Raw genomic sequence first — 27,758 nt, 5'->3', positions numbered from 1 at the left:
GTGACAGCAATTTAATAACAGAGGTATAGCAACGCGAGACTATTGAGTAGGCCGCCCCTCGTCATGCCGCCAATGCAATTCACATGCATCCACAGTGCAATTTCAACTGATTTGAACTTTTTGAAGGGGCAACTCAACTTTTATTAACTAATAATTGTATTTCGTTGAATTTAACCACATTCCAACCTGGTTTATCATTATCTAGTCCAATTATGGCATGTTTCCACTATTTTTATCCGTTTGTATCAGTTTCAATAGGGGACTTTTATTTTGAAGGCGAACCTCCGGTTCCACTACTGTTGTTCACAATAACACTGTTCACGACACACACGCCTCAGCCGTTTATACAATTTAGGGAAGTGACGATGGTTGTCAGGAGCTAACTGCGCCTTTTCATCCAAAAAGTTCTAATGAGAAAGAACATGAATGGTATCATCGGTACGAATTGAGAACGGATTGTTATAATAGGGCCAACGGTAACGGTGAATGTTTTTGGACCTCCACACACAATCGACGAATAAATATAATTTTTACAGCCAACAATGAATGTGCAATTACCTACATCTGCAACATGGCTGCTAGGAGAACGCTAGTGGGAAAAGTTTAGAGTACTGACGTGGGAGAAGTTGTCTAGTAATCCAGTTCAGTGCAGCAGATATTGTTGGATAAGCAACATTTTTTCCCCCATTTTTTTTTCTTCAATCGCCTCGGATTGAACAAACGAACGGAACACTGGATTACGGAGTCGATGCAGAGGAGTGCAAGACCACTTTCGCAATAGACTTTACCTTCTAGATTTGTGGTGCCCTTTTCATCCAAAAATAGTGGTCCTCTCGTCCAGTGGTCCATCTAAAAAAATGCATTTCTCCATTCCCGAAACGGAGGTTCGTTCGGGAGAAAATGGATCAACTTATGTGGTGAGTTCCACAAATGATTTGTTTGTCTGTTGCGACATAGTTATTTTACTGCAGATTCCTAGCATGTGAAATCCATTCCAGTGATTTTACTTTATTTATTTTAAATCACCCCAACCAGACTCTTGTAATATGACTTTAGAGGTTGGCCCAGGCCCGGTTACTAGTAAACAATTTGACAGGACTTTCACTGTCTGTCATAATACCTCACAAGGCATTGCCATTTTGTAATACAATGTAAGTTAACCCCATAGTCCTTGTGGAATCATACACGATTGACACTTCCAATCAATTCATTGTGGATCAGTCGATCCACATCAATATAAAGTTACCCTGTAATAAAATCAATGCTTTTATTAGGACTGCAATATAATATCCCAATGCCGATATAAAACCACAGCAATTCCATCATAGGTGATGATTGGACAGTAGGTGCCAATGCGTCATTGGTTTTATCTGACACTTCTCACTACAGTCACACTGTAAGTATACGGTCTCTGAATGCCGGGTGTTGCTATCACAAGAAAAAAAAACCCATTTTAGCACCGGTTATAGATCTTATCTTTCAAGGCAAATATGTTTCAAGTTTTATGACTTCTATGTTCAGGATACACTTTCAGGTTCCTTCTCCACAATGCAAAGATAATAAGAGATAATACAAGATACGAATACAAACATAAAGTAAATGTCTCAGTAGAATAGAACAAATATTTAAATATATATATATATATATATATATATATATATATATTAATTTAATACAGGAAGGCACAATTTATTGTCCAAAATGTACATGTTTTGGTTGAAGATGGACGGCAAGGGTTTACATTGTGCAGTATTTAGCAATCATAATAAGAGGTGTGTGTGTGTGTGTTAAGGTGCAGAGAGTCAGAGCAGGTGGTCAGTCCAGTTCAAATGTTCAGCCGTCTAATGGCTTGTAGATAGATAGACCTCTTGGTCTGGTACCGTCTGCCTGACGGTCAGGGACTGAACAGCTCGTGGCTGGGGTGTGTGGGGTTCTTGATGATGCTGCGGGCCTTCTTCTTCGGGCACTGTTTCAACTAGATGTCCTGGATTGACAGGAGGGTGGTCCCAGTGAGGTACTGGGCTGTCTTCACCACCCGCTGGAGGGCCTTGTGGTTGTGGACGGAGAGAAATTCTCGTACCAGGCCGTGTTGCAACCGGTCAAGATGCTCTCGATGGTGCAGCGGTAGTATTTGGAGAGGACCCGGGTTGGCATGCCGAATTTCTTCAGCCGCCTTAGGAAGTAGAGACTCTTGTTGCTCCCTCTTGACAAGAGTGGTGGTGATGTCGGTCCATGTGAAGTCCTCAGTGATGTGGACGCAGAGGAACTTAAAACTGCTGACTCTCTCTACTGTAGTCCTGTTGATGTGGATCGGGGCGTGTTCCCTCCTCTGCTTCCTGCAGTCAACAATCAACTCTTTACTTTTGCTGACGTTGAGGGAGAGGTTGTTGTCCTGGCAACATGTTGAAGGTGTGTTATGACCAGCAAGTGCTATGTCAGTGCAATGAACTACACTAAGGACTTGAGGTTGTGAAATGTTTTGTTCTTTCAAGTCCTATTTAAACCTAAATATTTTAGGTACACCCAGCCCCCTACAGTACACCCAGCCACACCCGGTACATCAAGCCACACCCGGTACACCCCACACAGTCTATGCTCACTCTTCTAGAATGATGTAAAAATGCCCAGTGCTGCTGGACAAAGTATAGCTTTGATATGGCCCTGTGAGCTCCTTGCTAGACCTAGGAGTACAATGCCCCTTTGTTTTAAAGCAGATTAAGTGAGCTGTTAAATCCCCTCTCTCGGATCTGAGGTTTGTCACCAAGATATGACAATCAGTCCTGTTTTTCAACTTTAAAAGCATAACCCGCTGGGAAGTGGTTTGACACAGCTCACAGAGCAGGACCGCCCAGAACTCACTACCGAGTTCCAAACTGCCACTGGAAGCAACGGCAGCCCATTAACTTTTAGTCTGGAGCGTCATGAAATGGGTTTCCGTGGCCGAGCAGCCGCACACAAGCCTAAGATCACCATGCGCAATGCCGAGCGTCGGTTGGAGTTGGACTCTGGAGTAGTGGAAACGCGTTCTCTGGATGAATCACGCTTCACCATCTGGCAGTCCGACGGGCGAATCTGGGTTTGGCGGACATCAAGTGAACGCTACCTGCCCGACTGCATGGTGCCAACTGTAAAGTTTGGTGGAGGAGGAATAATGGTCTGGGACTGTTTTTCATGGTTCCGACTAGACCAGTGAAGGGGAAATCTTAACGCTACAGCATGCAATGACATTCTAGACGATTCTGTGCTTCCAACTTTGTGGCAACAGTTTGGGGAAGGCCCTTTCCTGTTTCAGCATTACTTATACCTCTGTGCACAAAGCAAGGTCAGTACATAAATGTGTTTGTCGAGATCGGTGTGGAAGAACTTGACTGTCCTGCACAGAGCCCTGACCTCAACCCCATCGAACACTTTTGGGATGAATTGGAACACCAACTGCGAGCCAGGCCTAATCGTCCAACATCAGTGCCGACCTCACTAATGCTCTTGTGGCTGAATGGAAGCAAGTCCCCACAGCAATGTTCCAACATCTAGTGGAAAGCCTTCCCAGAAGAGTGGAGGCTGTTATAGCAGCAGAGGGGGCCAACTCCATATTAATGCCCATGATTTTGGAATGAGCTGTTTGATGAGCAGGTGTCCACATACTTTTGGTCATGTAGTGAACATTTATATTCCGGACATCGCTCGTACTGATATTTCTTAATTTATTTTTATTTGGGGGGGGGGGGATTTGTCTGTGTATTGCTAGATATTAATACTGGAGCTAGAAAAACAAGTATTTCACTGCACCTGCAATAACATCTGCACAATACTGTGTGTACACGTCAAATGCAATTTGATTTGAGTTTGAGTGACCGTCTCTACACAGTCCGTATCAAACACAGGCTCCGATGTAGCCTGCAGCTTAATGTGCCGTGTCTTGCTGTCCGTCTCATTGGCTGAGGAGGATTCATAGTAGAGGTCACTCAATGACTCCTGCAGCCAATGAGACGTACAGTAAAGGAAACTATAATGTCCACAGTGCATTCAGTGCATTACTTAACAGCCTTATTCTAAAATATATTAAATATAACACTTTCCTCATTGTTCTATACACGATACAAAGCGAAAACAGGTTTTGAGAGATATGCAAATCTTCTTTTTTTTATATAAAAAAATAAATAAAAAATCTACGTATTTACATAAGTATTCAGACCCCTTTGCTATGAGACTCGACATTGAGCTCTGGTGCATCCTGTTTCCATTGATCATCCTTGAGATGTTTCTACAAATTTATTGGAGCCCACCTGTGGTAAGTTCAATTCCTTGGACATGATTTGGAAAGGCACACAGTTGACAGTACATGTCAGAGCAAAAACTAAGCCATGAGGTTGACGGAATTGTCCGTAGAGCTCCAAGACAGCATTATGTCGGCACAGATCTGGGGAAGGGTACCAAAACATGTCTGCAGCATTGAAGGTCCCCAAGAACTCAGTGGCCTCCATCATTCTTAAATGGAAGCAGTTTGGAACCACAATACTCTTCCTAGAGCTGGTCGCCTGGCCAAACTCAGCAATCGTGGGAGAAGGCCTTAGTCAGGAAGGTGACCAAGAACCCGGTGGTCACTCTGACAGAGCTCCAGAGTTCCTCTGTGAAGATGGGAGAACCTTCCAGAAGGACAACCATCTCTGCAGCACTCCACCAATTAGGACTTGATGGTAGAGTTGCCAGACCGAAGCCACTCATCCGTAAAATTTTTGGGGCATGTTTTTAAGCGGCACGGACTGGGAGAAGAGTTAGGATCGAGGCAAAGATGAACGGAGCAAAATACAGAGATCCTCGATGAAAACCTGTTCCAGTGCACTCAGGACCTCAGACTGGGGTGACGGTTCACCTTCCAACAGAACAACAATCCTAAGCACACATCCAAGACAACTCAGGAGTGGCTTTGGGACATGTATCTGAATGTCCTTGAGTGGTCCAGCCAGAGCCCAGACTTGAACGTGATCGAACATCTCTGGAGAGACCTAAAAATAGCTCTGCATCGACGCTCCCCATCCAACCTGACAGAGCTTGAGAAGATCTGCAGAGAAGAATGGAAGAAACTCCTCAAATACAGGTGTGCCAAGCTTGTAGCATCATACCCAAGAAGACTTGAGGCTGTAATCGCTGCCAAAGGTGCTTCAACAAAGTACTGAGTTAAGGGTCTGAATACTTATGTAAATGTGATATTTCATTATTTTTATATATATGTTTGCAAAAATGTCTAAAACGTTTTTTGCTTTGTCATTGTGGAGTATTGTGTGTAGATTGGCGGTGGGGACGACAACGAATTAATCCATTTCTGAATAAGAAATGAATCAAAAAAAGGTCAAGGAGTCTGAATACGTTCCCAATGCACTGTAGGCGGGTTTCAACCATTAATCATGAGTGAGTAGTGTAGCGGAGAGAGGGGCACAGTACAGGAAATGGACCAACGGAGCTCTTACTAGGAAGGAAGTGTTGTTTAAAAATATATATATATATTTTCTAGAATAGGTACTTTCCTATCGTGTGTATTTGAGTGGTGTGGGGGAAGAGATCAGTGGTGGAGAATGCAGGCAGGATTTTGTTTGTGTGTGTGGGGAGGAGGGGGGGGGGGGGGTGTTAAAATAGAGCACTAATCTGTCTGTTTTTACTGTTTCCTTTATAAAGAGTGAGTTTTGTGTCACTGTGAGCGTGACTATAGCCGGTTCAGCAGGACAGAAGCAGGATAAGGAAGGGGCTGTGATGGTAATTTAATAATGAGTGAGGACCATCCTGACATTTTTTAAAATAACCGTCCCGATTTGTTTCAATAGACATTTATTGTGCATTTGTATTTGTTTAGTAACATTATTTATATAAACATGACCTAACAGTTATATTAATAACATTATTTATCCCGTATATAAACATGACCTAACAGTTATATTAATAACATTATTTATCCCGTATATAAACATGACCTAACAGTTATATTAATAACATTATGTATCCCGTATATAAACATGACCTAACAGTTATATTAATAACATTATTTATCCCGTATATAAACATGACCTAACAGTTATATTAATAACATTATTTATCCCGTATATAAACATGACCTAACAGTTATATTAATAACATTATTTATCCCGTATATAAACATGACCTAACAGTTATATTAATAACATTATTTATCCCGTATATAAACGTGACCTAACAGTTATATTAATAACATTATTTATCCCGTATATAAACATGACCTAACAGTTACATTAATAACATTATTTATCCCGTATATAAACATGACCTAACAGTTATATTAATAACATTATTTATCCCGTATATAAACATGACCTAACAGTTATATTAATAACATTATTTATCCCGTATATAAACATGACCTAACAGTTATATTAATAACATTATTTATCCCGTATATAAACATGACCTAACAGTTATATTAATAACATTATTTATCCCGTATATAAACATGACCTAACAGTTACATTAATAACATTATTTATCCCGTATATAAACATGACCTAACAGTTATATTAATAACATTATTTATCCCGTATATAAACATGACCTAACAGCGGGAGTATCTACTAATGATTAAAAGCTGTTGTTTTGGTAACTTAGTCTGCCTATTAAATGTTTTGGTGACTTATTAAACGTTCTACAGCTCTTACAACAGGCACTAAAGTAAAAAAAAAATATATATATATATTTTGTGAGTGGACTTTCTTTCATACCACGCACATTTTCATTGCTTGCTAATAAATACAGTTGAAGTCGGAAGTTTACATACACTTAGGTTGGAGTCATTAAAACTCGTTTTTTCAACCACTCAATGTCTTGTTAAACAAACCATAGCTTTGGCAAGTTGGTTAGGACATCTACTTTGTGCATGACACAAGTCATTTTTTCCAGCAATTGTTTACAGACAGATTATTTCACTTATAATTCACTGTATCACGATTACAGTGGGTCCGAAGTTTACATACACTAAGGTGACTGTGCCTTTAAAGAGCTTGGAAAATTCTAGAAAATAATGTCATGGCTTTAGAAGCTTCTGATAGGCTAATTTACATCATTGGAGTCAATTGGAGGTGCACCTGTGGATGTATTTCAAGGCCTACCTTCAAACTCAGTGCCTCTTTGCTTGACATCATGGGACAATCAAAATAAATCAGCCAAGACCTCAAATAATAATAATATGCAATAATACAATAATACGCAACTATAAACACCATGGGACCATGCAGCCGTCATACCGCTCAGGAAGGAGACGTGTTCTGTCTCCTAGAGAGGAACGTACTTTGGTGCGAAAAGTGCAAGTCAATCCCAGAACAACAGCAAAGGACCTTGTGAAGATGCTGGAGGAAACAGGTACAAAAGTATCTTTATCCACAGTAAAACGAGTCCTATATCGACTACCGCTCAGCAAGGAAGAAGCCACTGCTCCAAAACTGCTATTAAAAAAAGCCAGACTACGGTTTGCAACTGCACATCGTACATTTTGGAGAAATGTCCTCTGGTCTGATGAAACAAAAATAGAACTGTTTGGCCATAATGACCATCGTTATGTTTGGAGGAAAAAGGGGGAGGCTTGCAAGCCGAATGACACCATCCCAACTGTGAAGCACAGGGGTGGCAGCATCATGTTGTGGGGGGTGCTTTGCTGCAGGATGGACTGGTGCACTTCACAAAATAGATGGCATCATGAGGCAGGACAATTATGTGGATACATTGAAGCAACATCTCAAGGCATCAGTCAGGAAGTTAAAGCTTGGTTGCAAATGGGTCTTCCAAATGGACAATGACCCTAAGCATACTTCCAAAGTTGAGGCAAAATGGCATAAGGACAACAAAGTCAAGGTATTGGAGTGGCCATCACAAAGCCCTGACCTCAATCATATAGAAAATTTGTGGGCAGAACTGAAAAAGCGTGTGCGAGCAAGGAGGCCTACAAACCTGACTCAGTTACACCAGCTCTGTCAGGAGGAATGGACCAAAATTCACTCAACTTATTGTGGGAAGCTTATGGAAGGCTACCCAGAACGTTTGACCCAAGTTAAACAATTTTAAAGGCAATGCTACCACATACTAATTGAGTGTATGTAAACTTCTGACCCACTGGGAATGTGATGAAAGAAATAAAAGCTGAAATAATTCTCTCTACTATTATTCTGACATTTCACATTCTTAAAATAAAGTGGTGATCCTAACTGACCTAAAACAGGGATTTGTTTTTACCTAGGATTAAATGTCAGGAATTGTGGAAAAACTGAGTTTAAATGTATTTGGCTAAGGTGTATGTAAACTTCTGACTTCAACTGTAAATACATTTGTCTTAAAAAAAAAAGATGAAGAGGTTGGGCGTGTCGACTTTTCATTCTTCAACAGCAGTGGACAGGGTTGTTCTGGCTCTGAGGCCTATAGCCTAATGTAGTGTCACATGGACAATCCTCTCCAACCTGGCATGGTATACTTTTATACATATTTTTATAGACTTAATCAACACTGGCCATGCCCGGTTCTGGCCGATTTGCAAGATAAACCATTACCGCCCTCCTATTCCCACAAAGTAGAATAGTAGCCTACATTGTCGGCCCACAATGCACTTTTATGAATGCCCATGTGTTAGCCTGCCATCTGTAAAACAGGCAATTTACTGTCAATCATCATCATATATAATGTTCATGGGATAGCTGTCCTCTTCACTTGTCGATTCATTATCTTGTAGCTTACTTTCAGAATGCTTAAGGTTGGCCTAGGTTTTTAAATGTGTTTTTAAAGGAAATTAGAAATATTTTCTCTTGTGTTTGACCATACGCTGGTGGCTTTGCTTGATGAGTGCTTTTACAGGGGTGTGCATGTGTGTGTTAGTTCACGGCTTCTCTCTTTAGGCCTATATGTCTATTCAGGAGTGTGCATGTGTGTGTTAGTTCACGGCTTCCCTCTATAGGCCTATATGTCTATTCAGGAGTGTGCATGTGTGTGTTAGTTCACGGCTTCCCTCTATAGGCCTATATGTCTATTCAGGAGTGTGCATGTGTGTGTTAGTTCACGGCTTCCCTCTATAGGCCTATATGTCTATTCAGGAGTGTGCATGTGTGTGTTAGTTCACGGCTTCTCTCTTTAGGCCTATATGTCTATTCAGGAGTGTGCATGTGTGTGTTAGTTCACGGCTTCCCTCTATAGGCCTATATGTCTATTCAGGAGTGTGCATGTGTGTGTTAGTTCACGGCTTCCCTCTATAGGCCTATATGTCTATTCAGGAGTGTGCATGTGTGTGTTAGTTCACGGCTTCTCTCTTTAGGCCTATATGTCTATTCAGGAGTGTGCATGTGTGTGTTAGTTCACGGCTTCCCTCTATAGGCCTATATGTCTATTCAGGAGTGTGCATGTGTGTGTTAGTTCACGGCTTCTCTCTTTAGGCCTATATGTCTATTCAGGAGTGTGCATGTGTGTGTTAGTTCACGGCTTCTCTCTTTAGGCCTATATGTCTATTCAGGAGTGTGCATGTGTGTGTTAGTTCACGGCTTCTCTCTTTAGGCCTATATGTCTATTCAGGAGTGTGCATGTGTGTGTTAGTTCACGGCTTCTCTCTTTAGGCCTATATGTCTATTCAGGAGTGTGCATGTGTGTGTTAGTTCACGGCTTCTCTCTTTAGGCCTATATGTCTATTCAGGAGTGTGCATGTGTGTGTTAGTTCACGGCTTCTCTCTATAGGCCTATATGTCTATTCAGGAGTGTGCATGTGTGTGTTAGTTCACGGCTTCTCTCTTTAGGCCTATATGTCTATTCAGGAGTGTGCATGTGTGTGTTAGTTCACGGCTTCTCTCTTTAGGCCTATATGTCTATTCAGGAGTGTGCATGTGTGTGTTAGTTCACGGCTTCTCTCTTTAGGCCTATATGTCTATTCAGGAGTGTGCATGTGTGTGTTAGTTCACGGCTTCCCTCTATAGGCCTATATGTCTATTCAGGAGTGTGCATGTGTGTGTTAGTTCACGGCTTCTCTCTTTAGGCCTATATGTCTATTCAGGAGTGTGCATGTGTGTGTTAGTTCACGGCTTCTCTCTTTAGGCCTATATGTCTATTCAGGAGTGTGCATGTGTGTGTTAGTTCACGGCTTCTCTCTTTAGGCCTATATGTCTATTCAGGAGTGTGCATGTGTGTGTTAGTTCACGGCTTCTCTCTTTAGGCCTATATGTCTATTCAGGAGTGTGCATGTGTGTGTTAGTTCACGGCTTCTCTCTTTAGGCCTATATGTCTATTCAGGAGTGTGCATGTGTGTGTTAGTTCACGGCTTCTCTCTATAGGCCTATATGTCTATTCAGGGGTGTGCATGTGTGTGTTAGTTCACGGCTTCTCTCTTTAGGCCTATATGTCTATTCAGGAGTGTGCATGTGTGTGTTAGTTCACGGCTTCCCTCTATAGGCCTATATGTCTATTCAGGAGTGTGCATGTGTGTGTTAGTTCACGGCTTCCCTCTATAGGCCTATATGTCTATTCAGGAGTGTGCATGTGTGTGTTAGTTCACGGCTTCCCTCTATAGGCCTATATGTCTATTCAGGAGTGTGCATGTGTGTGTTAGTTCACGGCTTCCCTCTATAGGCCTATATGTCTATTCAGGGGTGTGCATGTGTGTGTTAGTTCACGGCTTCCCTCTATAGGCCTATATGTCTATTCAGGGGTGTGCATGTGTGTGTTAGTTCACGGCTTCCCTCTATAGGCCTATATGTCTATTCAGGGGTGTGCATGTGTGTGTTAGTTCACGGCTTCCCTCTATAGGCCTATATGTCTATTCAGGGGTGTGCATGTGTGTGTTAGTTCACGGCTTCCCTCTATAGGCCTATATGTCTATTCAGGAGTGTGCATGTGTGTGTTAGTTCACGGCTTCCCTCTATAGGCCTATATGTCTATTCAGGAGTGTGCATGTGTGTGTTAGTTCACGGCTTCTCTCTTTAGGCCTATATGTCTATTCAGGAGTGTGCATGTGTGTGTTAGTTCACGGCTTCCCTCTATAGGCCTATATGTCTATTCAGGAGTGTGCATGTGTGTGTTAGTTCACGGCTTCCCTCTATAGGCCTATATGTCTATTCAGGAGTGTGCATGTGTGTGTTAGTTCACGGCTTCTCTCTTTAGGCCTATATGTCTATTCAGGAGTGTGCATGTGTGTGTTAGTTCACGGCTTCTCTCTTTAGGCCTATATGTCTATTCAGGAGTGTGCATGTGTGTGTTAGTTCACGGCTTCTCTCTTTAGGCCTATATGTCTATTCAGGAGTGTGCATGTGTGTGTTAGTTCACGGCTTCTCTCTTTAGGCCTATATGTCTATTCAGGAGTGTGCATGTGTGTGTTAGTTCACGGCTTCTCTCTTTAGGCCTATATGTCTATTCAGGAGTGTGCATGTGTGTGTTAGTTCACGGCTTCTCTCTATAGGCCTATATGTCTATTCAGGGGTGTGCATGTGTGTGTTAGTTCACGGCTTCTCTCTTTAGGCCTATATGTCTATTCAGGAGTGTGCATGTGTGTGTTAGTTCACGGCTTCCCTCTATAGGCCTATATGTCTATTCAGGAGTGTGCATGTGTGTGTTAGTTCACGGCTTCCCTCTATAGGCCTATATGTCTATTCAGGAGTGTGCATGTGTGTGTTAGTTCACGGCTTCCCTCTATAGGCCTATATGTCTATTCAGGAGTGTGCATGTGTGTGTTAGTTCACGGCTTCCCTCTATAGGCCTATATGTCTATTCAGGGGTGTGCATGTGTGTGTTAGTTCACGGCTTCCCTCTATAGGCCTATATGTCTATTCAGGGGTGTGCATGTGTGTGTTAGTTCACGGCTTCCCTCTATAGGCCTATATGTCTATTCAGGGGTGTGCATGTGTGTGTTAGTTCACGGCTTCCCTCTATAGGCCTATATGTCTATTCAGGGGTGTGCATGTGTGTGTTAGTTCACGGCTTCCCTCTATAGGCCTATATGTCTATTCAGGAGTGTGCATGTGTGTGTTAGTTCACGGCTTCCCTCTATAGGCCTATATGTCTATTCAGGAGTGTGCATGTGTGTGTTAGTTCACGGCTTCTCTCTTTAGGCCTATATGTCTATTCAGGAGTGTGCATGTGTGTGTTAGTTCACGGCTTCCCTCTATAGGCCTATATGTCTATTCAGGAGTGTGCATGTGTGTGTTAGTTCACGGCTTCTCTCTTTAGGCCTATATGTCTATTCAGGAGTGTGCATGTGTGTGTTAGTTCACGGCTTCTCTCTTTAGGCCTATATGTCTATTCAGGAGTGTGCATGTGTGTGTTAGTTCACGGCTTCCCTCTATAGGCCTATATGTCTATTCAGGAGTGTGCATGTGTGTGTTAGTTCACGGCTTCCCTCTATAGGCCTATATGTCTATTCAGGAGTGTGCATGTGTGTGTTAGTTCACGGCTTCCCTCTATAGGCCTATATGTCTATTCAGGAGTGTGCATGTGTGTGTTAGTTCACGGCTTCCCTCTATAGGCCTATATGTCTATTCAGGGGTGTGCATGTGTGTGTTAGTTCACGGCTTCTCTCTTTAGGCCTATATGTCTATTCAGGAGTGTGCATGTGTGTGTTAGTTCACGGCTTCCCTCTATAGGCCTATATGTCTATTCAGGGGTGTGCATGTGTGTGTTAGTTCACGGCTTCCCTCTATAGGCCTATATGTCTATTCAGGGGTGTGCATGTGTGTGTTAGTTCACGGCTTCCCTCTATAGGCCTATATGTCTATTCAGGGGTGTGCATGTGTGTGTTAGTTCACGGCTTCTCTCTTTAGGCCTATATGTCTATTCAGGAGTGTGCATGTGTGTGTTAGTTCACGGCTTCCCTCTATAGGCCTATATGTCTATTCAGGGGTGTGCATGTGTGTGTTAGTTCACGGCTTCTCTCTTTAGGCCTATATGTCTATTCAGGAGTGTGCATGTGTGTGTTAGTTCACGGCTTCCCTCTATAGGCCTATATGTCTATTCAGGGGTGTGCATGTGTGTGTTAGTTCACGGCTTCTCTCTTTAGGCCTATATGTCTATTCAGGAGTGTGCATGTGTGTGTTAGTTCACGGCTTCTCTCTTTAGGCCTATATGTCTATTCAGGAGTGTGCATGTGTGTGTTAGTTCACGGCTTCCCTCTATAGGCCTATATGTCTATTCAGGGGTGTGCATGTGTGTGTTAGTTCACGGCTTCTCTCTTTAGGCCTATATGTCTATTCAGGAGTGTGCATGTGTGTGTTAGTTCACGGCTTCCCTCTATAGGCCTATATGTCTATTCAGGGGTGTGCATGTGTGTGTTAGTTCACGGCTTCCCTCTATAGGCCTATATGTCTATTCAGGGGTGTGCATGTGTGTGTTAGTTCACGGCTTCCCTCTATAGGCCTATATGTCTATTCAGGGGTGTGCATGTGTGTGTTAGTTCACGGCTTCTCTCTTTAGGCCTATATGTCTATTCAGGGGTGTGCATGTGTGTGTTAGTTCACGGCTTCCCTCTATAGGCCTATATGTCTATTCAGGAGTGTGCATGTGTGTGTTAGTTCACGGCTTCTCTCTTTAGGCCTATATGTCTATTCAGGAGTGTGCATGTGTGTGTTAGTTCACGGCTTCTCTCTTTAGGCCTATATGTCTATTCAGGAGTGTGCATGTGTGTGTTAGTTCACGGCTTCCCTCTATAGGCCTATATGTCTATTCAGGAAGTTTCCTAAAGCAGCCTGTCTGGACTCCTCCTCGTCATGTTGTAATCCAGGACCTGTTTTCAGTAGGTTAGTTCTCTCATCATGGCCTCCTCTCTTGCCACTGCTGTCCAATGACCACAGCAGAAGGGTTTGTGACGTTATGTGAATATTTTGGGAAAGGTAGGAGAACCCATCGGACTTCGTTTTGAATGGTTTTGTGCGTCAAAATTGGATCTGTATAAATAAAATATATTTATTTTGATTCCATTCATGTTGTCAATACGAAAAGTGACACATCCTCTCCAACCCGACATTAATTAATTTGTTGAGTTAATATTTATAAGTAATAACTTAACTATAATGAAATGCCATGGTAACCAAGTGTAATGTCTAGTTTTCAAATACGTTTTTAGTTATTAAGAAGCATATTCATTTAAACAACTCGTCACAGCCCAACAAGTAGTAGTCGCCGTTCCAAAGGGCACCCTATCCCCTACATAGTGCACTGCATTTGACTAGAGTACACTAGGTAGGGAATAAGGTGGTTATGGGCCCTGGTCTAAAGTAGTGCACTAGGTAGGGAATAGGGTGGTTATGGGCCCTGGTCTAAAGTAGTGCACTAGGTAGGGAATAGGGTGGTTATGGGCCCTGGTCTAAAGTAGTGCACTAGGTAGGGAATAGGGTGCCATTAGTGACATGGATTGGGCCAGCTCTTAGTCTTAATATAGAGGGATTGTGTGTGTACCTTGGAACCAGGAGCCATGGAGGCGTCTGAACCCCCATCACACAGTACAGGGACTTTAGGAAAAATATGTCTGCGTTTGGACTTCTCTCACTTCCTGTCTATTAAATATGGGCTCTATATGAGCAGACTGGTATTAGAGGTGGCAACGGTGTGTGTGTGTGCAGAAATTGATAGTCTGTCTTGTTTAGTTGGTTGCAGATTGAAACAGGTCAGGTCTGTTAGTGATGCTTTGATGTCATCTGTTGGGTACGTTCTGGGTTTATTACTGTGAGGTTCCACTGGGTACGTTCTGGGTTTATTACTGTGAGATTCCACTGGGTATGTTCTGGGTTTATTACTGTGAGGTTCCACTGGGTACGTTCTGGGTTTATTACTGTGAGATTCCACTGGGTATGTTCTGGGTTTATTACTGTGAGGTTCCACTGGGTACGTTCTGGGTTTATTACTGTGAGGTTCCACTGGGTACGTTCTGGATTTATTACTGTGAGATTCCACTGGGTACGTTCTGGGTTTATTACTGTGAGATTCCACTGGGTATGTTCTGGGTTTATTACTGTGAGGTTCCACTGGGTACGTTCTGGGTTTATTACTGTGAGATTCCACTGGGTATGTTCTGGGTTTATTACTGTGAGGTTCCACTGGGTACGTTCTGGGTTTATTACTGTGAGGTTCCACTGGGTATGTTCTGGGTTTATTACTGTGAGGTTCCACTGGGTATGTTCTGGGTTTAATACTGTGAGATTCCACTGGGTATGTTCTGGGTTTATTACTGTGAGGTTCCACTGGGTATGTTCTGGGTTTATTACTGTGAGGTTCCACTGGGTATGTTCTGGGTTTAATACTGTGAGATTCCACTGGGTATGTTCTGGGTTTATTACTGTGAGGTTCCACTGGTTATGTTCTGGGTTTAATACTGTGAGATTCCACTGGGTATGTTCTGGGTTTATTACTGTGAGGTTCCACTGGGTATGTTCTGGGTTGAATACTGTGAGATTCCACTGGGTATGTTCTGGGTTTATTACTGTGAGGTTCCACTGGGTATGTTCTGGGTTTAATACTGTGAGATTCCACTGGGTATGTTCTGGGTTTATTACTGTGAGGTTCCACTGGGTATGTTCTGGGTTTAATACTGTGAGATTCCACTGGGTATGTTCTGGGTTTAATACTGTGAGATTCCACTGGGTATGTTCTGGGTTTATTACTGTGAGGTTCCACTGGGTATGTTCTGGGTTTAATACTGTGAGATTCCACTGGGTATGTTCTGGGTTTATTACTGTGAGGTTCCACTGGTTATGTTCTGGGTTTAATACTGTGAGATTCCACTGGGTATGTTCTGGGTTTATTACTGTGAGGTTCCACTGGGTACGTTCTGGGTTTGTGCCCTGTGTGTTGTTTCATAGAAATACTTCCCAATCCAATGTGAATCCCTGGGAATATCCTTTGAGCTAGGGTATAGTCCAATGAACTCATTCTCAGAACTAGTTCCACGTGACTTTGTTCCAAGAAGCATCAAGTGAACTCATTGTGCGCTTGAATGAGTTGTTATTGCCACAATTGGCTTGCATGTGTTGAGAAACTTTGAAGACTGCAGTTCCCATGAACCTCTAGCCCTGGAACTCTCTGGGCCCAAACGTGTGCAGGACGATTTCCAAAGGTCCTAAATCTCCACATTTCATACATTAGAAAGCATCTGAATTCATCTCTGCTCTTTGGAGCAAACTAAGCATCTCCCATGTCTCTTTATGGACTGAAATAGAGACATGTATCAGCAACTGTCTGTTCCCTTTAATTATGCTTTCCGTTAATAATGAGGCATGCATTTTAATGAAAAATCTTCCATTAATGTAAGAGCCACTCAATTTTTGGGACGTATCAATTCCATTCACTTATCAAATAAAATGTATTTATGTAGCCCTTCTTACATCAGCTGATATATCAAAAGTGCTGTACAGAAACCCAGGCTAAAACCCCAAACAGCAAGCAATGCAGGTGTAGAAGCACAGTGGCTAGGAAAAACTCTCTAGAAAGGCCAAAACCTAGGAAGAAACCTAGAGATGAACCAGGCTATGAGGGGTGGCCAGTCCTCTTCTGACTGTGCCGGGTGGAGATTATAACAGAACATGGCCAAGATGTTCAAATGTTCATAAATGACCAGCATGGTCAAATAATAATAATCACAGTAGTTGTCGAGGGTGCAACAGGTCAGCACCTCAGAAGTAAATGTCAGTTGGCTTTTCATAGCCGATCATTAAGAGTATCTCTAACGCTCCTGCTGTCTCTAGAGAGTTGAAAACAGCAGGTCTGGGACAAGGTAGCACGTCCGGTGAACAGGTCAGGGTTCCATAGCCGCAGGCAGAAGAGTAGAAACTGGAGCAGCAGCACGGCCAAATGGACTGGGGACAGCAAGGAGTTTTCATGCCAGGTAGACCTGAGGCATGGTCCTAGGGCTCAGGTCCTCCGAGAGAGAGAAAGAGAGAACATACTTAAATTCACACTGGACACCGGATAAGACAGGAGAAGTACTCCAGATATAACAGACTGACCCTAGCCCCGACACATAAACTACTGCAGCATAAATACTGGAGGCTGAGACAGGAGGGGTCAGGAGACACTGTGGCCCCATCCGATGATACCCCCTGACAGGGCCAAACAGGAAGGATATAACCCCACACACATTGCCAAAGCACAGCCCCCACACCACTAGAGGGATATCTTCAACCACTAACTTACCATCCTGAGACAAGGCAGAGTATAGCCCACAAAGATCTCCACCACGGCACAACCCAAGGGGGGGTTCACTTATCAATTCAATTCACTTATCAATTCATGATATCTACCCATTTTGATTCTTAAAGAAAACTTAACTTAGAAACGCGTCATGAGCTCAGTTCAACCTCGTCATGAACTCAAAACATACGCTTGTTTTTACCCCGTTGTTTTTTCATTGACATTGTTTACAAACACTGTAGCTACAGAACGTGGTTAAAACTACAATATAATGGATGGTCAGTCCTTTCATCCATCAGCCCTGTCTATGAATTTCAGAGTGGTTACATTTCTCAATCCCTCAGCTTTTTTACTGTAACGGTGGAGGGGGAATAGCCAACAGCGTTATTGTTTCTACTGCTGATTGCTGCTTTTAAAGGCCACGTTGCACGTTTACATTTGCCAATATAAATAAACTATACACATCTTTGCAGATGGCTTTATTTTTTTGTATTTGCTATTTGTTTTTTTTTAGCCCCCCCCCCCCCCCCCCCCCCAATAAAATAATGTGTGAAGCACGTACGTTAGTAAGCCACGCCCCCCCCAAGAAAATAATGTGTGAAGCACGTACGTTAGTAAGCCACGCCCCCCCCAAGAAAATAATGTGTGAAGCACATACGTTAGTAAGCCACGCCCCCCCCAAGAAAATAATGTGTGAAGCACGTACGTTAGTAAGCCACGCCCCCCCCAAGAAAATAATGTGTGAAGCACGTACGTTAGTAAGCCACGCCCCCCTCAAGTGCTTGATGCAGCACGTACGTTAGTAAGCCACGCCCCCCTCAAGTGCTTGATGCAGCACGTACGTTAGTAAGCCACGCCCCCCTCAAGTGCTTGATGCAGCACGTACGTTAGTAAGCCACGCCCCCCTCAAGTGCTTGATGCAGCACGTACGTTAGTAAGCCACACCCCCCTCAAGTGCTTGATGCAGCACGTACGTTAGTAAGCCACGCCCCCCTCAAGTGCTTGATGCAGCACGTACGTTAGTAAGCCACGCCCCCCTCAAGTGCTTGATGCAGCACGTACGTTAGTAAGCCACGCCCCCCTCAAGTGCTTGATGCAGCCTGGGATATTTCCTGTGACGTTGGTTCAGGTGGAAGAATATGGAGCTGACTGGGGACAACCATCTGGTGGAAGACTATGGAGCTGACTGGGGACAACCATCTGGTGAAGACTATGGAGCTGACTGGGGACAACCATCTGGTGAAGACTATGGAGCTGACTGGGGACAACCATCTGGTGGAAGACTATGGAGCTGACTGGGGACAACCATCTGGTGGAGACTATGGAGCTGACTGGGTACAACCATCTGGTGGAGACTATGGAGCTGACTGGGTACAACCATCTGGTGGAAGACTATGGAGCTGACTGGGGACAACCATCTGGTGAAGACTATGGAGCTGACTGGGGACAACCATCTGGTGAAGACTATGGAGCTGACTGGGGACAACCATCTGGTGAAGACTATGGAGCTGACTGGGGACAACCATCTGGTGAAGACTATGGAGCTGACTGGGGACAACCATCTGGTGGAAGACTATGGAGCTGACTAGGGACAACCATCTGGTGGAAGACTGGAGCTGACTGGGGATGACCATCTGGTGAAGACGTAGCTAATACTTCTCAGCCTGAAGTCCTTGAATAAAACTAACATGGTCTGCTTGAATTTTACATTTTCTCATTTCTACATGTACAGGAGTTGTGTTGGTAAAAAAAAAACTGAACTTGACATTGCTAGCTGGCTTCTGACTTATTCATGCTACTTTTATTAGCAACTGGCGAGCTGTATCACACAGCTTTAGATGCTAAGCTATCCATCTCTGATGTAGTTTTTTTAAAATGTCATTAGCTAGCAAGCTAGCTTGAAACTGGTGGGAGAAGTTAGCGAAGATGCTGAACATTACCTGTCTAAGTAGGCTGTAAAAAAAAATAACAATGCCCCTCTTTATTTCACTGCAAATTGGCTGTGTCGTTTTGGTATAATTTGGCTGAATAGGCTTGTGATCATTTACATTCAGTGTTTCATTAGTTAAATCAAATTGGAGTGGGTGTGTGGACTTTTCCATGTGAATACTAGTCACCAAAAATTATAATGTTATCTGCCATGACCACAAGGTCCGATAGGAATTCGGGGAACTCCGTGAGGAACGCTGTATATGGCCCAGGAGGCCTGTAAACAGTAGCTATAAGAGGTGATTGAGTAGGCTGCATAGATTTCATGACTAGAAGCTCAAAAGACGAAAACGCAGTCTTTTTTATTTATTTTTTAAGTGAAATTTGCTATCGTAAATGTTAGTGTAACTGATGTAAAATGGCTAGCTAGTTAGCGGTGGTGCGCTAATAGCGTTTCAATCGGTGACGTCACTCGCTCTGAGACCTTGAAGTAGTGGTTCACCTTGCTCTGCAAGGGCCGCGGCTTTTGTAGCGCGATGGGTAACGATGCTTCGAGGGTGACTGTTGATGTGTGCAGAGGGTCCCTGGTTCGAGCCCAGGTTGGGGCGAGGAGAGGGACGAAAGTTAAACTGTTACATTAGCAACACCTCCGCGGGATGTGCTGGGGATTTGGTCACTAGTGTAGCCAGGAGGAGAGGCCTCATTTACACAGTAAATTCATCATGCTTAAGCCATGTTTCAGTCAGGCCGATCACATCAAGGTGATCAGTGATTAGTTCATTGACTATAACTGCCTTTAAGTAGCCCTATTTTGAGATGTGAGATTTCACAATCTCTTTCTATAATGACAGGAATGGAGGAGGTCTTTATTCCAGTGAGATTGCTAAGGCGAACACTGCCATGTTTAGATTTTCCCAACCTTGTCTAGGCCTAGATCATCTGCTTTCTGAAGACAGTCTAGGCCTATACGAGATGCTTTCTGAAGACAGTCTAGGCCTATACGAGATGCTTTCTGAAGACCGTCTAGGCCTATACGAGATGCTTTCTGAAGACAGTCTAGGCCTATACGAGATGCTTTCTGAATACAGTCTAGGCCTATACGAGATGCTTTCTGAAGACATTCTAGGCCTATACGAGATGCTTTCTGAAGACATTCAAGGTCTATACGAGATGCTTTCTGAAGACAGTCTAGGCCTATAGGAGATGCTTTCTGAAGACAGTCTAGGCCTAGATCACCTGCTTTCTGAAGACAGTCTAGGCCTATACGAGATGCTTTCTGAAGACAGTCTAGGCCTAGATCATCTGCTTTCTGAAGACAGTCTAGGCCTAGATCATCTGCTTTCTGAAGACAGTCTAGGCCTAGAACGGATGCTTTCTGGAGACGGTCTAGGCCTAGAATTGATGCTTTCTGAAGACGGTCTAGGCCTAGATCATCTGCTTTCTGAAGACAGTCTAGGCCTATACGAGATGCTTTCTGAAGACAGTCTAGGCCTAGATGAGATGCTTTCTGAAAACAGTCTAGGCCTAGATGAGATGCTTCCTGAAGACGGTCTGGGCCTAGATGAGATGCTTTCTGAAGACGGTCTGGGCCTAGATGAGATGCTTCCTGAAGACGGTCTGGGCCTAGAACGGATGCTTTCTGAAAACGTCTGGGCCTAGAACGGATGCTTTCTGAAGACGGTCTGGGTCTGAACGGATGCTTTCTGAAGACGGTCTGGGCCTGAACGGATGCTTTCTGGAGATGGTCTGGGCCTAGAACGGATGCTTTCTGGAGACGATCTGGGCCTAGAACGGATGCTTTCTGGAGACGATCTGGGCCTAGAACGGATGCTTTCTGGAGACGATCTGGGCCTAGAACGGATGCTTTCTGGAGACGGTCTGGGCCTAGAACGGATGCTTTCTGAAGACAGACAGGCAGTTCCAGGTCCCTCAAGGCCATCAATAGAACAAATTTATTTAGATAACCAGGCAGACTGAAGTCAAACTTGAAGTCACTTCCCCTGAGGTCACAGAAGTCTGTTGTCATGTTCTACACAGTATACAGTAGTTCTGGACTGTTGTTGAATTGACACATTGCCAGATGTTTTTGTCTGCAACTCTGTAACGCATTCTTGTGATATTTTGTATTAATAAGAAACATAGATAATATCTATGACTGATTTTTAAAGTGGGGCTGATGCAAGATTGTGTCATAACAAGTTGGTGAGGTGTTGAACTCTTGGACAGAACACTGATTTCCTCCTACAAAAACAGTTTAATCTGTTAGGTTTAGGGGTCCATTGCTGGCTGTAAAACAGTTTAATCTGTTAGGCTTAGGGGTCCATTGCTGGCTGTAAAACAGTTTAATCTGTTAGGTTTAGGGGTCCATTGCTGGCTGTAAAACAGTTTAATCTGTTAGGTTTAGGGGTCCATTGCTGGCTGTAAAACAGTTTAATCTGTTAGGTTTAGGGGTCCATTGCTGGCTGTAAAACAGTTTAATCTGTTAGGCCTAGGGGTCCATTGCTGGCTGTAAAACAGTTTAATCTGTTAGGCTTAGGGGTCCATTGCTGGCTGTAAAACAGTTTAATCTGTTAGGCCTAGGGGTCCATTGCTGGCTGTAAAACAGTTTAATCTGTTAGGTTTAGGGGTCCATTGCTGGCTGTAAAACAGTTTAATCTGTTAGGTTTAGGGGTCCATTGCTGGCTGTAAAACAGTTTAATCTGTTAGGCTTAGGGGTCCATTGCTGGCTGTAAAACAGTTTAATCTGTTAGGCCTAGGGGTCCATTGCTGGCTGTAAAACAGTTTAATCTGTTAGGTTTAGGGGTCCATTGCTGGCTGTAAAACAGTTTAATCTGTTAGGCTTAGGGGTCCATTGCTGGCTGTAAAACAGTTTAATCTGTTAGGCTTAGGGGTCCATTGCTGGCTGTAAAACAGTTTAATCTGTTAGGCTTAGGGGTCCATTGCTGGCTGTAAAACAGTTTAATCTGTTAGGTTTAGGGGTCCATTGCTGGCTGTAAAACAGTTTAATCTGTTAGGCTTAGGGGTCCATTGCTGGCTGTAAAACAGTTTAATCTGTTAGGCTTAGGGGTCCATTGCTGGCTGTAAAACAGTTTAATCTGTTAGGCTTAGGGGTCCATTGCTGGCTGTAAAACAGTTTAATCTGTTAGGCTTAGGGGTCCATTGCTGGCTGTAAAACAGTTGAGGGGGGAGAGAGAGGGAGAGGCAGACCTGGCTCTCAGAAGACAGCCTATGTGCACACTGCCCACAAAAGGAGGTGGAAACTGAGCTGCACTTCCTAACCTCTTGCCAAATGTATGACCATATTAGAGAGACATATATTTCCCTCAGATTACACAGATCCACAAAGAATTAGAAAACAACCAAAAAACAAACCCGACTCCCGTATCTCCTGGGTGAAATACCACGGTGTGCCATCACAGCAGCACGATGTGTGACCTGATGCCAGAAGAAAAGGTCAACCAGTGAAGAACAAACACCGTCGTAAATACAACCCATATTTATGTTTTTATACTTTCTCTTTTGTACTTGTCATATGATGTGAAAATAGTTCATTTGAAATGTCTTTATTCTTTTGGTACTTTTGTGAGTGCAATGTTTACTGTTTATTTCACTTTTTGTTTGATCTATTTAACTTGCTTTGGCATTGTAAACATGTTTCCCACACCAATAAAGCCCTTCAACGTAATTAAGGGAGACGGGCGTTGGCTGTGGGTCTGTTGAGGAGAGGGAAGACTGGGGTTGGCTGTGTGTCTGTTGAGGAGAGGGAAGACTGGGGTTGGCTGTGGGTCTGTTGAGGAGAGGGAAGACTGGGGTTGGCTGTGTGTCTGTTGAGGAGAGGGAAGACTGGGGTTGGCTGTGGGTCTGTTGAGGAGAGGGAAGACTGGGGTTGGCTGTGTGTCTGTTGAGGAGAGGGAAGACTGGGGTTGGCTGTGGGTCTGTTGAGGAGAGGGAAGACTGGGGTTGGCTGTGTGTCTGTTGAGGAGAGGGAAGACTGGGGTTGGCTGTGGGTCTGTTGAGGAGAGGGAAGACTGGGGTTGGCTGTGTGTCTGTTGAGGAGAGGGAAGACTGGGGTTGGCTGTGGGTCTGTTGAGGAGAGGGAAGACTGGGGTTGGCTGTGGGTCTGTTGAGGAGAGGGAAGACTGGGGTTGGCTGTGGGTCTGTTGAGGAGAGGGAAGACTGGGGTTGGCTGTGGGTCTGTTGAGGAGAGGGAAGACTGGGGTTGGCTGTGGGTCTGTTGAGGAGAGGGAAGACTGGGGTTGGCTGTGGGTCTGTTGAGGAGAGGGAAGACTGGGGTTGGCTGTGGGTCTGTTGAGGAGAGGGAAGACTGGGGTTGGCTGTGGGTCTGTTGAGGAGAGGGAAGACTGGGGTTGGCTGTGGGTCTGTTGAGGAGAGGGAAGACTGGGGTTGGCTGTGGGTCTGTTGAGGAGAGGGAAGACTGGGGTTGGCTGTGTGTCTGTTGAGGAGAGGGAAGACTGGGGTTGGCTGTGTGTCTGTTGAGGAGAGGGAAGACTGGGGTTGGCTGTGTGTCTGTTGAGGAGAGGGAAGACTGGGGTTGGCTGTGGGTCTGTTGAGAGGGAAGACGGGGGTTGGCTGTGTGTCTGTTGAGGAGAGGGAAGACTGAGGTTGGCTGTGTGTCTGTTGAGGAGAGGGAAGACTGGGGTTGGCTGTGTGTCTGTTGAGGAGAGGGAAGACTGGGGTTGGCTGTGGGTCTGAGGAGAGGGAAGACAGGGGTTGGCTGTGTGTCTGTTGAGGAGAGGGAAGACTGGTTGGCTGTGGGTCTGTTGAGGAGAGGGAAGACTGGGTTGGCTGTGGGTCTGTTGAGGAGAGGGAAGACTGGGGTTGGCTGTGGGTCTGTTGAGGAGAGGGAAGACGGGGGTTGGCTGTGTGTCTGTTGAGGAGAGGGAAGACTGGGGTTGGCTGTGGGTCTGTTGAGGAGAGGGAAGACTAGGGTTGGCTGTGGGTCTGTTGAGGAGAGGGAAGACTGGGGTTGGCTGTGGGTCTGTTGAGGAGAGGGAAGACTGGGTTGGCTGTGTGTCTGTTGAGGAGAGGGAAGACTGGGGTTGGCTGTGTGTCCTTTGAGGAGAGGGAAGACTGGGGTTGGCTGTGGGTCTGAGGAGAGGGAAGACAGGGTTGGCTGTGTGTCTGTTGAGGAGAGGGAAGACTGGGGTTGGCTGTGTGTCCTTTGAGGAGAGGGAAGACTGGGGTTGGCTGTGTGTCTGATGAGAGGGAAGACGGGCGTTGGCTGTGTGTCTGTTGAGGAGAGGGAAGACTGGGGTTGGCTGTGTGTCTGTTGAGGAGAGGGAAGACTGGGGTTGGCTGTGGGTCTGAGGAGAGGGAAGACTGGGGTTGGCTGTGTGTCTGAGAAGAGGGAAGACAGGGTTGGCTGTGTGTCTGTTGAGGAGAGGGAAGACTGGGTTGGCTGTGTGTCTGTTGAGGAGAGGGAAGACTGGGTTGGCTGTGTGTCTGAGAAGAAGAGGGAAGACTGGGGTTGGCTGTGTGTCTGAGAAGAAGAGGGAAGACTGGGGTTGGCTGTGTGTTTTTATCATACCAAACACCTCAGTGTTCCAAGAAGAAATGTAATTTTAATGAAGCCTTTCACAATGGAAAACAGTGGTTCATGTTCGCTTTGCCTGTGATTGGGCGCTACATCTGACACCACTGATTGGCTTTTGTTGATTCCAAACATTACTGTTGCGTAGGAGGAGCCTGGTAGCTCTTGTCAAAACAAACAGGGAAGTTGAGCCAACAAGTTAACTTCAGGTTGTGTTACACTCATTCATTACTTTATATCCCTAACAGTGTGTTATTGTGTCCACTGCATCAATACAAAAAACATCTGTGTGTGAAAGGTTTGGGTTACCCTGTGCAATGTATTCCCAGAGCAGAGCAACACTTAATGAATCTACACTGTGTCTGACATGGCACCCTATTCCACATACTGGATAGCCCTGCTATAATTAATGATAACTCTATGGGTCCTGGTCTAAAGTAGTGCACTATATAGGGAATAGGGCCCTGTTCTAAAGTAGTGCACTATATAGGGAATGGTGCTCTGGTCTATAGTAGTGCACTATATAGGGAATAGGGCTCTGGTCTATAGTAGTACACTATATAGGGAATGGTGCTCTGGTCTATAGTAGTGCACTATATAGGGAATAGGGCTCTGGTCTATAGTAGTACCACTATATAGGGAATAGGGCTCTGGTCTAAAGTAGTGAACTATATAGGGAATATGGCTCTGGTCTATAGTAGTGCACTACATAGGTAATAGGACCCTGGTCTATAGTAGTGCCCTGCTCTAAAGTAGTGCACTAAATCAAATCAAATGTTATTGGTCACATGGTTATCAGATGTTATTGGTCACATGGTTAGCAGATGTTAATGGTCACATGGTTAGCAGATGTTAATGGTCACATGGTTAGCAGATGTTAATGGTCACATGGTTAGCAGATGTTAATGGTCACATGGTTAGCAGATGTTAATGGTCACATGGTTAGCAGATGTTAATGGTCACATGGTTAGCAGATGTTAATGGTCACATGGTTAGCAGATGTTAATGGTCACATGGTTAGCAGATGTTAATGGTCACATGGTTAGCAGATGTTATTGGTCACATGGTTAGCAGATGTTAATGGTCACATGGTTAGCAGATGTTAATGCAAGTGTTTCTAGTTCGACAGTGCAGTAATATCTAACAAGTAATATAACAATTCCACAACAGCTACCTAATACACACAAATCTAAAGGGGTGGATGATAATATGCACATATGAGTATATGGATGAGAGATGGCCGAGCGGCATAGGCAAGGTGCAGTAGATGGAATAAAATACAGTATATGAGATGAGTAATGTAAGATATGCAAAACATTTAGAGTGGCATTGTTTTAAAGTGACTAGTTTGTTAGTGTCCAGTGATCGGGTCTCCATGTAGGCAGCAGCCTCTCTGAGTTAGTGATGGCTGTTTAACAGTCTGATGGCCTTGAGATAGAAGCTGTTTAACAGTCTGATGGCCTTGAGATAGAAGCTGTTTAACAGTCTGAGGGCCTTGAGATAGAAGCTGTTTAACAGTCTGATGGCCTTGAGACAGAAGCTGTTTAACAGTCTGAGGGCCTTGAGATAGAAGCTGTTGACCAGTCTGGGGGCCTTGAGATAGAAGCTGTTGACCAGTCTGAGGGCCTTGAGATAGAAGCTGTTTAACAGTCTGAGGGCCTTGAGATAGAAGCTGTTTAACAGTCTGATGGCCTTGAGATAGAAGCTGTTTAACAGTCTGATGGCCTTGAGATAGAAGCTGTTTAACAGTCTGATGGCCTTGAGATAGAAGCTGTTTAACAGTCTGGTGGGCCTTGAGATAGAAGCTGTTTAACAGTCTGATGGCCTTGAGATAGAAGCTGTTTAACAGTCTGAGGGCCTTGAGATAGAAGCTGTTTAACAGTCTGATGGCCTTGAGACAGAAGCTGTTTAACAGTCTGAGGGCCTTGAGATAGAAGCTGTTGACCAGTCTGGGGGCCTTGAGATAGAAGCTGTTGACCAGTCTGAGGGCCTTGAGATAGAAGCTGTTTAACAGTCTGAGGGCCTTGAGATAGAAGCTGTTTAACAGTCTGATGGCCTTGAGATAGAAGCTGTTTAACAGTCTGATGGCCTTGAGATAGAAGCTGTTTAACAGTCTGATGGCCTTGAGATAGAAGCTGTTTAACAGTCTGGTGGGCCTTGAGATAGAAGCTGTTTAACAGTCTGATGGCCTTGAGATAGAAGCTGTTTAACAGTCTGGTGGGCCTTGAGATAGAAGCTGTTTAACAGTCTGATGGCCTTGAGATAGAAGCTGTTTAACAGTCTGGTGGGCCTTGAGATAGAAGCTGTTTATCAGTCTAAGGGCCTTGAGATAGAAGCTGTTTTTCAGTCTCTCTGAGTTAGTGATGGCTGTTTTAACAGTCTGATGGCCTTGAGGTAGAAGTTGTTCTTCAGTGTCTCGGTTCCCAGCTTTGACGCCTCTGTAATAGGGTGCCATTTCGGGAAGCTCCCTAGTTTCCGTGATGCAAATTGAAGACCGTGTGAGCCGAGTAGCACTAAATAAATAATAATAAATAATACCCTTTTAGACAGACCTCACAGTGTGTTGCAAAATAAAATATAATCTGGTTTTTAGAGCCCAAGTCATACAGTCCGTTTTCCCCATCTCCCATTCACATGCCGTTTATTTTAACAAATCCATTGGATATAGGCTACACCCTCGCAAAATAATGAATTCTTAATTTATTTTTTAGGCAGGTCCTAAGAAACACAAGACTAATTTTAAAATGTATTTTCAAAAAATGAATAGAATGACGTTGATTTTTTTTAAAAATTATCTTACTGCTAAGTGAAGCCTATATGCTAGAGAGAAGTGCTCAGTAAAGAATCTATTCTCATCTCTTCGACAGGCATTCAACATCCATGTGAATAGTGTTCTGCACTGTCAGGTACGCTATAGCCAGCTGCTCGGCCTACACCAACAGGTAAGACGGCAACATACATGCATTGCATTCAGAAAGTATTCAGACCCCTTGACTTAAAAACAAATGTATATCTACGTTAAAATATATTTCTCCTCAATTTACCCAATACCCATAGTGACAAAGCAAAAAAACAGATTTGTAGAACTTTTTTCACAAAAACAACCTGAAATCACATATACATAAGTATT

At 44.0% G+C, this 27,758-nt stretch overlaps 1 protein-coding gene across 3 annotated transcripts in view; it reads left to right on the top strand.

Moving 5' to 3' along the window:
- Positions 1 to 317: 317 nt before the first annotated feature.
- Positions 318 to 27,758, top strand: part of LOC110529264 (sorting nexin-17) — a 79,518-nt gene continuing 52,077 nt past the window's right edge. For 2 of the 3 annotated variants that reach the window (XM_036984582.1, XM_036984580.1), the window contains exons 1-2: positions 318 to 917; positions 27,496 to 27,570. In XM_036984582.1, coding sequence (XP_036840477.1) covers positions 858 to 917; positions 27,496 to 27,570 — 135 coding nt within the window. In that variant the 5' untranslated portion in view covers positions 318 to 857. The remainder of the gene's footprint in view (positions 918 to 27,495; positions 27,571 to 27,758) is intronic. The other variant, XM_036984583.1, reaches the window with a different exon arrangement.

Source organism: Oncorhynchus mykiss, chromosome 8 (genome assembly GCF_013265735.2).
Source record: "Oncorhynchus mykiss isolate Arlee chromosome 8, USDA_OmykA_1.1, whole genome shotgun sequence".
NCBI classification, from domain to species: Eukaryota; Metazoa; Chordata; class Actinopteri; order Salmoniformes; family Salmonidae; genus Oncorhynchus; species Oncorhynchus mykiss.
This window is presented reverse-complemented; position numbering and strand designations above follow the sequence as displayed.